This window comes from Scyliorhinus canicula, chromosome 3 (assembly GCF_902713615.1).
Source record: "Scyliorhinus canicula chromosome 3, sScyCan1.1, whole genome shotgun sequence".
NCBI lineage: Eukaryota > Metazoa > Chordata > Chondrichthyes > Carcharhiniformes > Scyliorhinidae > Scyliorhinus > Scyliorhinus canicula.
Window position 1 is genome coordinate 238,721,761 of NC_052148.1, and position 13,982 is coordinate 238,735,742.

Genomic DNA, 13,982 nt, shown 5'->3' on the forward strand with positions numbered 1-13,982 from the left:
CACAACTCTCCTGAGCCACGAAGGAACATTGATTAAGGCTGCTATCTTCAGCTCTGTAACATGATCTGGCCCTGTCTCAGTTTGACTTCTGCCGAAACCCTCAATTGTGCCATTGCTACCTTTTATTGATCCAATGCTTTCCTGTGCTCACCCTCAGCTTTGTTGCCTGTGTTTAACTCACGCCGAGTGTTGTTCACCCAAAATTCACATGTTTGCGATCTGACATTAGCTCCCAGGTCTGACAAAATCTTTATCCTTATTTTTCCAAGTCTGTCCATAATCTCACTACACTTTGGCCAAGCTTCTGTTCCTCCGATAGCTGGGTATTATAGCTTCAAACTGCTGTGAAGTGCCTTGCAGTAATGTATTGCAGTAAGAAGTCTTACAACACCAGGTTAAAGTCCAACAGGTTTGTTTCAAATCACTAGCTTTCGGAGCACTGCTCCTTCCTCAGGTGAATTAAACAAATAATAAGCATTTTGTCTAAGATTTAACTTGTTAGGGACATTTTAAACTGTGTCATACAACACTGAAGGTCAATTACCATCTTGCCGCATGGAACAAATGGCTCGGTTAGTTTATTTATTTATTTTTTAAATTTAAAGTACCCAATACATTTTTCCGATAATGGGGCAATTTAGCGTGGCCAATCCACCTACCCTGCACATCTTTGGGTTGTGGGGTCGAAACTCACGCAAACACGGGAGATGTGCAAACTCCACACGGACAGTGACCCAGAGCCGTGATCGAACCTGGGACCTCGGCGCCATGAGGCAGCAGTGCTAACCATTGCACCACCGTGGTGCATTTATACAAATTAAATATAAACATCTCATCACATTAGTTAGAATGAACATAGAACATACAGTGTAGAAGGAGGCCATTCGGCCCATCGAGTCTGCACTGACCCACTTAAGCCCACACTTCTACCCTATCCCCATAACCCCATCTAACCTTTTTGGACACCAAGGACAATTTAGCATGGCCAATCCACCTAACCTGCACGTCTTTGGACTGTGGGAGAAAACTGGAGCAGCCAGAGGAAAACCACACAGACACGGGGAGAACGTGCAGACGTCGCACAGTGACCCGGTGGGGAATCGAACCTGGGACCCTGGCACTGTGAAGCCACAGTGCTATCCACTTGTGCTACCGTGCTGCCCAATATGTTTGATCCTGTTTCCTTTTGAATTCCAACATCCCCCCAAAAAAAAGTCATTTCCTGGATTGTATTTCTCAGTTTTGCTGGTTCAAAGTGGATAGTGTACCTGCGGAGAATGATTGTTGTGTAGCTTTTATCAATAGAGGGGAGAGGAAAAGAACTGCCAAAAGAATAGTACAGGACAGTAGTTGTAATTATTAGCCATTTTCTACCCACAGGAGATGCAAGTTTACTAACTACCATAAAACCTCTACATCGTTGCTATTGCTTATTGACTTAATGTTAATTAAAATTTGCTTAGTAATTGAAACCAATGCCACAATGGCAATTAAAACGAATGTGTTGCCGCTGTTTGTGTTCATATTTCAGTGCCTGCCGATCTTTTACCAAAGGCGTTTTTTAAGGAGGTGGAGATGATTACCTCGTTTATTTGGGGGTGGGGGTGGGGCTAGGATTAGAAAGGTGCTGCTGCAGAGGGGACGGCAGGTAGGGGGGTTGGGCCTCCCAAATCTATTATACTATTACTAGGTGGCGAATGCTGAAAAGATGAGGAGCTGGGTCAGATATCTGCAAGTCCGAGATTTTGCCAGTAAGGAGGTTCAGAGCTTCCCGATAGCACTGGCCCCCACATTGCTGGAGATATTGATGGCATGAGAATGGAGAGGTGGGTGGTGGCAGCGATCTATAAGAAGATTCTGGGGGAGGATAAGGTATCATTGGACGGGATAAAAGCGAAGTGGGAGGAAGAGTTGGTAGAGGATATGGAGGAAGGGCTGTGATGAGAGTTGCTCCGGAGGGTGAATGCCTCAACCTCGTGCGTGAGGTTGGGGCTGATACAGTTGAAGGTGGTATATCGGGCACACCTCATGAGGATGAGCCGGTTCTTTGAGGAGGTGGAGGATGTTGCATGAGTGCTATGGGGGGAGCCCCACAAACCAGGTTCACATGTTTTGGTCCTGTCCGAAACTGGAGGATTATTGGAAGGAGGTCTTTAAGGTTACCCTGGGGGTGGTGCATCTGATGATCGAACCAGGGCCCTGAGAAGCCATATTCGGGGTGTCGGACCAGCATGGGTTGGAGGTGGGTGCGGGGGCAGCTGTCAGCCTTTGCCTCGCTGATTGCCCGAAGGCGGGTCCTGTTGGGGTGGAGGTCAGCTTCTCCACCCTGTGCCTCAGCATGGCAGGGGGACCTGCTGGAATTTTTAACACTCGAGAAGGTGAAGTTCAAACAGAGGGGAAGTATGGAAGGGTTCTACAATTCATGGGCATTGTTTATCATGCTCTTTCAAGAGTTGGATGCCATCGAACATTAGGGGTGGGGTGGGGGTTGTGTGTGTGGTTTATTGGTTACCATGTATGGGATGACCGTGGATTCTCTTTCTTGTTTTGTATTTGGGATGTAGGCGGGAGGTTAGGGTTTGTCTGATAAAGCGGTTGTTGGTCGGGGGGGGGGGGGGGGAATGCTATTATATTTGTTATTGTTGGTTATCTTTTGTTGGGTGTATATTTGATGAAAATGTGGAAAATGAGAATTAAAATATTTATTTAAAAAACCTATGTCACAATCAAGTGTTACGTTAATTTGGCACTTCCTGAAATCAAACATTACACGACTAGAGCGCGCAATAAGTGAGCAAAGACTTATCTACGAAGTGGTCTGAGATGAAGAAGCCAAAATAGAATGTAACAAGCAGTCCTGCTTTAATGATCAAGGCCCTGTGATACAAAATGGGCACAACAAAAAAACCTGCACATATTAACATTTGTAAGGTAAAGATTTTACAAAAGAGGTGGATGGGGTGGGGGAAGGAAATCAAGCCGATAAAGCTATTTTAAAAAATAAGCCAAAAAAAAGAAAGCCATATAAAATATAATGAATAGTTTTGATGCATCATCAGTGTTTGATATTAGGTATCGACTGAAGGAAAACTGGTGCAGAACAAAAATGACAATGATCAATCACTATCTTCACTAGTCTAAATGAAGTTGGAAATCATTTAGAAAATGGTGTTTAAATGTTTTTTTTTTCAAAATAGTTATATCCTAAAGTATCACAGTGTATTTCTAAAATTAAAAAAAATCAATAATTTAGTGAAAAGATGTTATTGAATAACAGGCAACATTTATCCAGTAAGTTGTTTGTTTCCTAATCATATGCCCTATAAATTTAAATATTTATAAATATTCAGTTCTATAATAAGTTCTCAGTTAGCACTGTAGTCCACCCAATGCTGGAACAATTCTCACAACATTCGTAAATTTGACAATGCATGGAATTATTCAGTAGTTAAATCACTGCATCAGCCATGAACTTCACACGGGGGCAAACACTTTGTTTGCCGTTTATATTTAGTATACATGTGCAATAAACCTCAGATCTCTTCAAGTGATGGTAGAGTTTCTTAGAAACTTCAAAACGTAAACAAGATTTAAGATGTTAAATTACATCTATGACAAACATATAAGTAATTCTCCTCCCTCTCCCAAGGTTGTGCATTTTCCTCCAAAAAAGTTTGAAAATATTCCTCTCAATTTCGGTTCTTGCACCCTCAATGTGCTTCGTCTATACTCACCTCAAGGCACAATCACACACACAAAAAAAAGAGCAAAATGACTATCAAATCTGTGATAAACACTGCTCCCTGAAATCCCAAGATGTTGTTTACACATTCAAAAATATCAAAGAAATGTGGCAATTTTTAAAAATTACCAACTCCATATTTTGATTAGTTGTGGGTTTTAAAAGTTCACAATGTATTTACAGCCTTTTTACAAATACACAGTACAATGCTGAATGTCTTATTTACAAAATTCATCCAAACATGCAAGTATAGTTAAGGAGAAGTTCAGCTGCAAGGTTAAGAAACCTACAAACATTAAAAATTATTGCAATCATGAATATTTTCCTGTCTTTTTCCCTTCGTTCAGGATTAACAAGGAAATGGAGTTCGCACAAGTCAATTTTTTCTCAAAATGCCAAGTGGGCCCGGAAAACAAACAGAGCAGTTAGGAGGCGTCTCGAGACTTCACCAAGAGAGTCTGACCCATGGAGAGGCTTGATGCACAAGTTACATAATTGCCCCATTTATCGGCAGGAGGAAGGGGCAGAGAAAAACACGTTGGCCTTGTTGAAGGAGTCTCAGAAGACAAGCCGGCTAATAGTGTTAAAGCCACCGCTTCCTCCTCCACCACCGCCACTTGGGCCGCAACTCCCTGGTGGGTCACTATCATCAAAGCCGCGTGGACGAAACGAACATGTAGCGGAGGATGCTTGCAATGCTCTGGTCCGGGCATTTAGCTCTTGTTCCTGTAGGAAGGAAAATAAAAAGTCAATTTCTATTTTTTGCTCCTGCTACTGTATTCAAGGAGGAAAGCTCCAGTTAGATAGATCAACATTTGTCCCAACCAGCATTCCAAAACAGTGGGCAGAGGGGCAATCAGTTCCATGCAGTGCTTGTGCACATATTCAAACTTTCAAAGCCCCACAATGTGAGGCCCCAACCTTTTATACGTCCTTGGACTTAGAACAGGAATATCATCAGACATCGTAAAGCATAGGCTATTAATATGTTCAGAATGCAGAGACAGAAAGGTCTGCAGGGCACACTATTGCATTCTTAGTTGGAAATTTCACATCTACCTATTGAACAGGATGTTAATGAAACCTGCTTAGTAAAGTTGAAGGAGTGCATATATGCTGTGAAACAGGCTTATAATCACTAATAACACCTAGCACCAACTCAGCTTTTATTTGAGAAGCTGTGTTGCAATTCAGCGCAATTAGAATTTTATATTGGGCATTTAAAAAGTTTAGACTAGAGCACCAGTATTTTTAAGGAAGCAGGGAAATCAGTAAAGGTAAAGAGAGAAAATTGGTGTAAAACGAAGAGCGATTGAAAACAGCTGATAGATACCAGCACACACAATCTACATGAAGAACCACTGGAAATGAAGGTGAAACAATAAACGGTTAAACATACAAGAAAGCTAGTTCAGAGTGGGAGGATAAAATGAACGTTTACCATGAACACTGATGTCTAAAAGCTTGGTGGCCCAGATTTTGTCTGTGATAATAAAATACATTATCAATGCTCATTGTTACTACAGGGTAAATCCAACAGCTGCTCCTGGTGCCTGCATATTCCCAGTTTACATAGACATCCAGTTGCTGCTGCCAGAGATACTCACCTCGTTCACATGGTGCACTGCTGCAGACCTTGCCAACAAACTCGGCATTGGATCATCATACTAGTGCCAATTTGGGGTGCATACCTACTAGTCCACTAAAAGGCTGCAAAGGTTAGGGTTGATACATTTAGGAGTGAGTTTTTAAGCCACGTAATGTGGTGATTACTGCAGAACAGCCTCTCTGGCCCTGCAAATTAAATTTTATAAGTGTATAATATCATACTCTCAAGAAACTTAGTGGTGCATTTTTTTATTGAAATAAAAACAACTTTATCCTGCCTATTTTAAATCCCTCCCTTATCCCTATCTTTATTTCTCAATCTTCATTTTGTTTCATGCACAGGATTTAAGTATAATTTATTTCCCCGGTTTTCTTCCTGGTTTGGACTCTACATGGCTTGGTGAGAATACTTAAATCCGCTTGGTTGAAGAGCCTTGATGTTTTCAACCCTCTTCATAGATGCCAGATTTCCTGCAGAGGGTTCCGAATTGAAGATGAGGGCAGATTAATGGAAATTTCTCCGGAGAAAAAAAAGCAGAAAAGAGAAATCGGGGCAGTCGTATGCAAAGTGACTGGTAAAATGCACGGCAAAAACTGACGTTTCCAGGACAATTGAGGCATGGATTGACTGAACATGTCAAATGCCATCTGACTTTGGAAACTTTTTTTTTTCTCCTGTAGTTAGAGTTGTGAGATGGGCAGCACGGTGGCGCAGCGGGTTAGCCCTGCAGCCTGTCGGCGCCGAGGTCCCAGGTTCGATCCCAACTCTGGGTCACTGTCCGTCTGGAGTTTGCACATTCTCCCCGTGTTTGCGTGGGTTTCACTTCCACAACCCAAAGATGTGCAGGCTAGGTGGATTGGCCATGCTAAATTGCCCCTTAATTGGAAAAATTGAATTGAGTACACTAAGTTTATAAAAAAAAAGTTGCGAGTGTGCTATCCTTTATAAGCAGGGGGATTGAGTTTCGGAGCCACGAGGTCATGCTGCAGCTGTACAAAACTCTGGTGCGGCCGCACCTGGAGTACTGCGTACAGTTCTGATCACCACATTATGGGAAGGATGTGGAAGCTTTGGAACGGGTTCAGAGGAGATTTACTAGGATGTTGCCTGGTATGGAGGGAAGGTCTTAGGAGGAAAGGCTCAGGGATTTGAGGTTGTTTTCGTTAGAGAGAAGAAGGCTGAGAGGTGACTTAATAGAGACATATAAGATAGTCAGAGGGTTAGATAGGGTGGACAGTGAGAGTCTTTTTCCTCGGATGGTGATGACCAACACGAGGGGACATAGCTTTAAATTGAGGGGTGGTAGATATAGGACAGATGTCAGAGGCAGTTTCTTTACTCAGAGAGTAGTAGGGGTGTGGAACGCCCTGCCTGCAACAGTAGTAGACTCGCCAACTTTAAGGGCATTAAGTGGTCACTGGATAGACAGATGGATGAAAATGGAATAGTGTAGGTCAGATAGGCTTCAGATGGTTTCACGGGTCGGCGCAACATCGAGGGCCGAAGGGCCCGTACTGCGCTGTAATGTTCTATGTTCTATTACATGCATTTTAATGCAAAAACGATTAAGTTAAAATACCATGGCCACTTCAGCAGTGCATTAATTTATAATTACTAGTTTTTGGGAAAATCCCACCCAAAGTGTCAGGTTCTGACCGAAAACCAGCATGCTTCTCCCAAGAGACACAAGGCATGTTTTCTCTGCAGATCTTCTGACATTTAGTCAAAAAAAGCAGGGGACATGCTTTGCGCCCTGATCTCCATATGGTAGTACCACCATTGCCGGAATGGAGCTTCAGAGTGTTGCCCCATGCACTCCTCCCTCCCCCCATCGGCATCAGAGCTTAGTGAGAACACCCTCCCAATGAGGTACCCTGGAGGCTTCGCTTCAGCACTGCCAGGCTGTCAGCGGACAGGTCCAGGGCACAGCTCTGCCATGTCTCTGACTACCCAGGGGCTACAGTACCGGCCACCGAGCCCCCAGGGTGGTCATCCCAACTGCTGGAGAACAGTAGTGATCCCCGCCAGCGTGATGTCATGTGGTGGTGGTGGGGGCGAGAGACACATGACATCCCTGGAATGTACGCCGTTATGCCATTGAGGTATATTGAAATGAATTCAAATGGATGGTAATCAGGTTACACCCTTTTTAAGCTGATTTTGTCACGGGCGGGGGGGAACTCATTAGGCGATCTCTCTGGCGCAAATCCGGTTATAATCCTCTCGTGAGAGTTATGAAATGAAATGAAAATCACTTATTGTCACAAGTAGGCTTCAAATGAAGTTACTGTGAAAAGCCCCTAGTCGCCACATTCCGGCGCCTGTTCGGGGAGGCTGGTATGGGAATCGAACCGTGCTGCTGGCCTGCCTTGGTCTGCTTTAAATGCCAGCAATTTAGCCCTGTGCTAAACCAGCCCCTAGTTAGCGGTCATAATGGGATTCGCAACTGCGCCAAACGCGCCTGGAAAATCCACCCCCCCCCCCCCCGTTATCTTATTTTATGAGGTTACATAAACAATTTATGTATTTCTTTTTAAAAAAATTTATTTTGTTTTATATATAAATTTATTGTACCCAATTAATTTTTTCCAATTCAAGGGGCAATTTAGCGTGGTCACTCCACCTAGCTTGCACATCTTTGGGTTGTGGGAGTGAAACCCACGCAAACATACATGAACAATTTATGTCAGGCTGTGCACCTTTAGTGGCTGACATACCAGATCAGTAACCTATTCAGATTCTTTCACAATGCCACCTGAGGTGGCCTTTGGCGGTCCACAAAAAGTCCATGCTAGTTTCCGTTCCCCTCTCTGAGAGACGGCGTCTCCCTGAATCATTGGGTCTCAAATAAACTCAGAGTTAAGAGGAAAAAGAAAACTAGCCATTCCACAACATTGCAAGTTGACAGCCAATGTTGCACCACCTGCCCTCAGTCCACATTTGTATAAGTTTAACCTCTTGCCAAATTTTTCCTTCTCACTTCTAAATGCTACTGTGGCTCCTTGCGAAGAACAGTTCCACCAATGCCAATCACCCTGTCGTATGTTGCCCAAGTAGCTTTTATTCATTTGTGAGCCTTGGGAGTGGGTGTGAGTGGGCTTTGACTGCAGAAAATGGCATAGTTTTGCTCTCATCTAGCGTCCTCAGTGGAGGTCTTGCGGCACAGTTGTAGCATCCCTTCCCCTGGACCAGAAGCTCTGGGTCCAAGTCCAACGCCAGGACTCGTTGGCAATGGAAGGAGCGTTCGTAACGGGCTGATCATCAGCGTGGGAATCCTTCGATCATTTCCCAAAGGGTTAAAACAAAAGTGTGTGTGAAGGAATGCTAAAATTAACTTCAACAGTGGTTGCTGAGTCGCAGTGAGGAAGTTGATGATTTCCCCCTTCTCACCCAGTTGGAGCCAATTGCACTGTTCCTACAAACTCAGCAGACAAGACCAAGCTTCTGGCTTTCCTCGTCTGTGTGCTCAAGTACTAACTCAGTAAATGTGCTGGGTTACTGGGGAAAGGGTCCGAGGAGAAGTTGCATAATAGATCCAACTGTATTTCATGGTGGAACTTTAAAATCTGCAGATTTTTCTGTGCTCTAATGCAGCCTTGATCCACTGGGGTGAGAGGGTTGTGGGCGAATAAATTTAGGCTGTTGTAAGGGTTGTGGGCGAATAAAATTAGGCTGTTCAGACCCCACCTCCCAATGGTCGCAGGCCCATTGCACAAAAGTGCTTTTGCTTTGGCTCTCACTCATTCATTGACGTACAAGACTGTGGCTAGTTATACAAGCCCACTAGAGGAAGGGTGTAGGGAAGGGAAGGTGCTCTTCTAATGATATCTTGTAGATGACATTTTATTCAGCGTCTAGTTGTGCGTGCTACCCAACGCTGGGCCATAAAATTTGATCATATTATTTTCCTACGGCTGAAAGTCCACACTTTGAAGTGCACAAAAAATGCACCAGAAAAGAAAAAATACCTGGAGGTAAAGTTTGTTGTCTTTAGTAATCGCATCCAGGAGTTCCTTCTGTAGTGGCGGCTCTCCATTTACCCACAGTCCGTTTATTGTACTCGGGTAGACTCCACAATTAGCACTCTGCTTTCTGTAAAACAAGACATATGCTGTGTCCTTAGGAAACTTGTTGGTGATGTTTTGAACGGATTGAAAGGACGTGAAAGATACTCTGCTGTCATTGAACAGAAACCACTCCTTGGATGTCTCTTTGCAGTTAGGGTCATGCCAAATGACCGAAGTGTTGGAATCATCATTATCTGTTGCACAACCCTGAGGGGACAGATCTGCAAGGTTAGTCTTGTAGCACAATTGACCGACAGATCCTGAACTGGTGTTTCTGGCATAGCAGTAATAGTGCCCACTCTCGGATGACATCCCAGAATGCACCACGATAGACGAGAGGAGGTAAGATACTGGCTGTGAATCACTCGAGTCGACCGAACCAGAGGATTTCAGTTTTTTAGGCAGGTTTTCAGGCGAGTCAGAGAGCAAGGGTTGGCTGAGCGCTGGTGATTTTGAAGCCGTTCTTTCAACTGGCAACTGTAAAACAAGAGGGAGTGCCACGTCATCCAGAATTTTACGCCGTATGTGACTCTTGGAATCATACGAAAATCTCAGGAGAGTGAGAATGAGGTATTCAGGTTCATCGACCACCTGCATAACCTTCTGCGCATTTTGCAACGAGGCACATTTTTCACAGTAATACTTATTCTCTCCATTGAGAATCTCCGGGGCCAAAAAGTAATTTATCAGATGAGGGACAGACTTTGTTTTGTCATTCTGCTCAATCGATTTATTGCTGTGAATTGAGACCAGCTTATCAGATGGCACTGGCAGGCTACAGGAATCAATAGAAGCAATGGGTTGCAACGGAAACCTCTGAAGCATATCACCCACCATCATCTCTGATCCGTGTCCAATTTCCTCCACCTGGAGGCCGTGAATTACAGGAGACTCGCTGTGAAGAGCATCGGAGACGAATGCAGTATGACAATGCGACATCGTGCTTTCATAATCTGCTGGGGTAAGCAGCTGCGTGGGTCCAGCTTCGACAACATCCTCAAGGCATGGTGGAAAGGCAAGAGAGAGGTCAGTGAAAGCCTCCTGTTTCTGAGAGGTGCTCTTGCAGTTTAGACAGCGGATTGTGGTTTGCAGTTTGCCCCCAAACATTTTCTCTATTAATGTTTTCCCATCATCATCGTCATTTCTTGGCAGATTTCCATCCGAGAGAGGTGCCATTTCCTCAGGATGCTCCCGAGAGCTGCTGCCACGTGCCGAGCTGCTACTGCTGCAGGGGGAACTCTCATGAAGAATCCGACAAGTTTTTTCTTCTTCGTGCAACCTGGAGGGAGAAGAATAGGAAACAAAGGGAGGTTTACTGGGAACAGCAGTGAAATTTAAAAGACACAAGATAATTTTCTACTAAGCATGTTTTGGATTTGTCCATAGGTCGACTTTCGTTATGATCCTAAGTTTATACACACACAGACTCACTGTAAAGGCCACTACTTTGTTTTAAAACTGTACAAGTTTCTCCCAAAGTGTAATTCCTTCCAGCTTTTCCTGCCTGTATTCCTCCCAGATGGAAGGCCTGAATCAAACTGTACTAGCGATGGCTGGGGGCAGGAATAAAACTATTATGTGAGGATCCCGAAAGAAGGGTCAAAGTAGAACATTGACCAAAAAACCCTCACATCTGCTACTCTCCATACTTGTAGCGATCAACTGGGGTATTTTGCTGGTTGTGTGAGAAACTAAAAAAAATATATCTACAAAATTGGTATAATATGTTTTCTTTAACTTTGTTACCAGAGCAAAGTTTACTTTAGATTTTTTTTTTTAAATGCTCCCTGTGAGCACTCCCCCTCTGATCCAGGTTTGCAGCACACCAATAGGTAGACTCAATAACCTTCCACTCTTTAGTGGGAAGTGGACCACAACGTCTGAGCTCCCCAGTGTCGGATTGGTGGTGGTGGGGGGAGGATACCTCAAAAGGACCCACTGGAGGATCCCTCTCTGAACTTCACAGACAAGCTTTTGCACAGCAATTGCCCAGAAGTGTCGACTTTCTTTGGACAATTGCCTTGCACTGTGAATTATCTGAAAATGGAATTTAAAATGTGAACTTTGGGTTAGTTCCGCCAGGCTTAGACCAATAGTTACTCAGGGTAATTTACAAGAATTCTAACCTCTTCTAATTTCTGTGTAACTATTATAAAGACCCAGACCAGTGCCCCCCTCCCACAGGGCAGCATGGCAGCACAGTGGTTAGCACAGTTGCTTCACAGCTCCAGGGCCCCAGGTTGGATTCCGGCTTGGGTCACGTTCTCCCTGTGTCTGTGTGGGTTTCCTCCGGGTGCTCCGGTTTCCTCCCACAGTCCAAAGATGTGCAGGTTAGGTGGATTGGCCATGATAAATTGCCCTTAGTGTTCAAAAAAGGTTGGGTGGTGTTACTGGGATAGGGTGGAGGTGTGGGCTTGGGTAAGGTGCTCTTTCCAAAGGCTGGTGCAGACTCGATGGGCCGAATGGCCTCCTTCTGCATTGTAAATTCTATGAGATTCTATGCCCCCCTCCCACATGGTATTCCGTATTCCCCGATATCCCATGGGGTTACTCCCACCCAAAAACACTTCCTTTTCTGTAGATTTAAATGAAGAATTGTAAGGTATATACAGTTCAGCTTCATGGAAAATCAGCATTTTTGTAATATGAATATATAGAATGTTACAGGACAGGTCATTATTTGGTCTATTGTATCCATGTCAGCTCTTTTTGAAAAATAAGTATACAATTAATCTCTCTCCCTTGTTCTTTCTTCACAGCCCTGCATTTTATTTGTTCCTTTGCTGGTACATATCCAATGCTCTTTTGAAAGTTATTGTTGAGTCTGTTTCCACCACCCTTTACGGTAGTGCATTCCAGATCGCACCAACCCACTATATAAAACAAATTTTTGACATTCCTCACCTAGATCTAATGCTAGTTATCTTAATAAGCGATTTTCATTTCATTTCAAATCGGCATCCTTTAGTTATCAACTCTCCCTATTTATTCCGTCAAAATCCTCCATAATTTTGAATACCTCAAATAAATCTCCCCTTTACCTTCTCTGATCTGATAGCAAACTCAACTCTTCTACTCGCTCCCTGTCACTCTGGTTCCTCATTGTTGGTACCATCCTGCCTCCCATCCATTGACTCTACACCTCCCGCTGGCTGGGGAAAGCGGGCAGCATAATCAAAGACCCCTCCCACCCGGCTTACTCACTCTTCCAACTTCTTCCATCGGGCAGGAGATACAAAGTCTGAGAACACGCACGAACAGAGTCAAAAACAGCTTCTTCCCCGCTGTTACCAGACTCCTAAATGACCCTCTTATGGACTGACCTGATTCATACTACGCTCCTGTATGCTTCACCCGATGCCGGTGTCTATGTATTTACATTGTGTACCTTGTGTTGCCCTATTATGTATTTTATTTTAATTTTATTATCTTTTCAGTTACTAAATGATGTGTTGAGCTGCTCGTACCTTTTCACTGTACCTTTTTTAATGTGACAAAAAACAAATCCAATCCATCGCCTCTTCCCCTTCTCCAATCCAAGGAGTTGACGTCTTTACTAAAGTAGTGTTTGAACAGAATACACCATCTTAGGCTTAATAAGACCACAAGAAAATAGGAGGAGCAGGCCATTCAGCCTGTCTAGCCTGCTCCACCGTTCAATATGATCATGGCCCATCTGATTGTGGCCCAAACTGCACTCTCCTGCCTCCCCCACAACTCCTTCCTTGATCAAATAACTTGGGCTTGAATATATTCACTGGTCCAGCCTCCGCTACTCTCTTGGGAAAAGAAGTCTAAAGGCAAACAACCCCGAGAGAGGGGAATTTCTCCCAATTGGCGTCTTAAATGGGAGATCCCTTATTTTTAATTTGCGCCCCCTAATTCTAGATTCCCTACAACCTTAGCATCTCTCTTGTCACGCCCTTAATCAACGATACATAAAAGGGTTCAGCATCATTTCCTTGCTTTTGTTTGCAGTGAGTGGGGCAGCACGAGTTGCTGACCTCAAAGTAAGACTCATAAGAACATAAGAACCAGGAGCAGGAGTAGGCCATCTGGCCCCTCGAGCCTGCTCCGTCATTCAATGAGATCATGGCTGATCTTTTGTGGACTCAGCTCCACTTTCCGGCCCGAACACCATAACCCTTACCCCTTTATTCTTCAAAAAACTATCTATCTTTACCTTAAAAACATGTAATGAAGGAGCCTCAACTGCTTCACTGGGCAAGGAATTCCATAGATTCACAACCCTTTGGGTGTAGAAGTTCCTCCTAAACTCAGTCCTAAATCTACTTCCCCTTATTTTGAGGCTATGTCCCCTAGTTCTGCTGTCACCCGCCAGTGGAAACAACCTGCCCGCATCTATCCTATCTATTCCCTTCATAATTTTAAATGTTTCAATAAGATTCCCCCTCATCCTTCTAAATTCCAACGAGTACAGTCCCAGTCTACTCAACCTCTCCTCATAATCCAACCCCTTCAGCTCTGGGATTAACCTAGTGAATCTCCTCTGCATACCCTCCAGTGCCAGTATGTCCTTTCTCAAGTAAGGAGACCAAAACTG

At 44.0% G+C, this 13,982-nt stretch overlaps 1 protein-coding gene across 3 annotated transcripts in view; it reads right to left on the reverse strand.

Moving 5' to 3' along the window:
• Positions 1-2,838: 2,838 nt before the first annotated feature.
• usp38 (ubiquitin specific peptidase 38) overlaps positions 2,839-13,982 on the reverse strand; it is a 50,221-nt gene continuing 39,077 nt past the window's right edge. For all 3 annotated transcript variants that reach the window (XM_038792437.1, XM_038792438.1, XM_038792439.1), the window contains exons 10-11: positions 9,320-10,697; positions 2,839-4,468 (exon numbers count right to left, since the gene is read on the reverse strand). In XM_038792437.1, the coding sequence (XP_038648365.1) occupies positions 4,301-4,468; positions 9,320-10,697 (1,546 nt within the window). In that variant the 3' untranslated portion in view covers positions 2,839-4,300. The remainder of the gene's footprint in view (positions 4,469-9,319; positions 10,698-13,982) is intronic.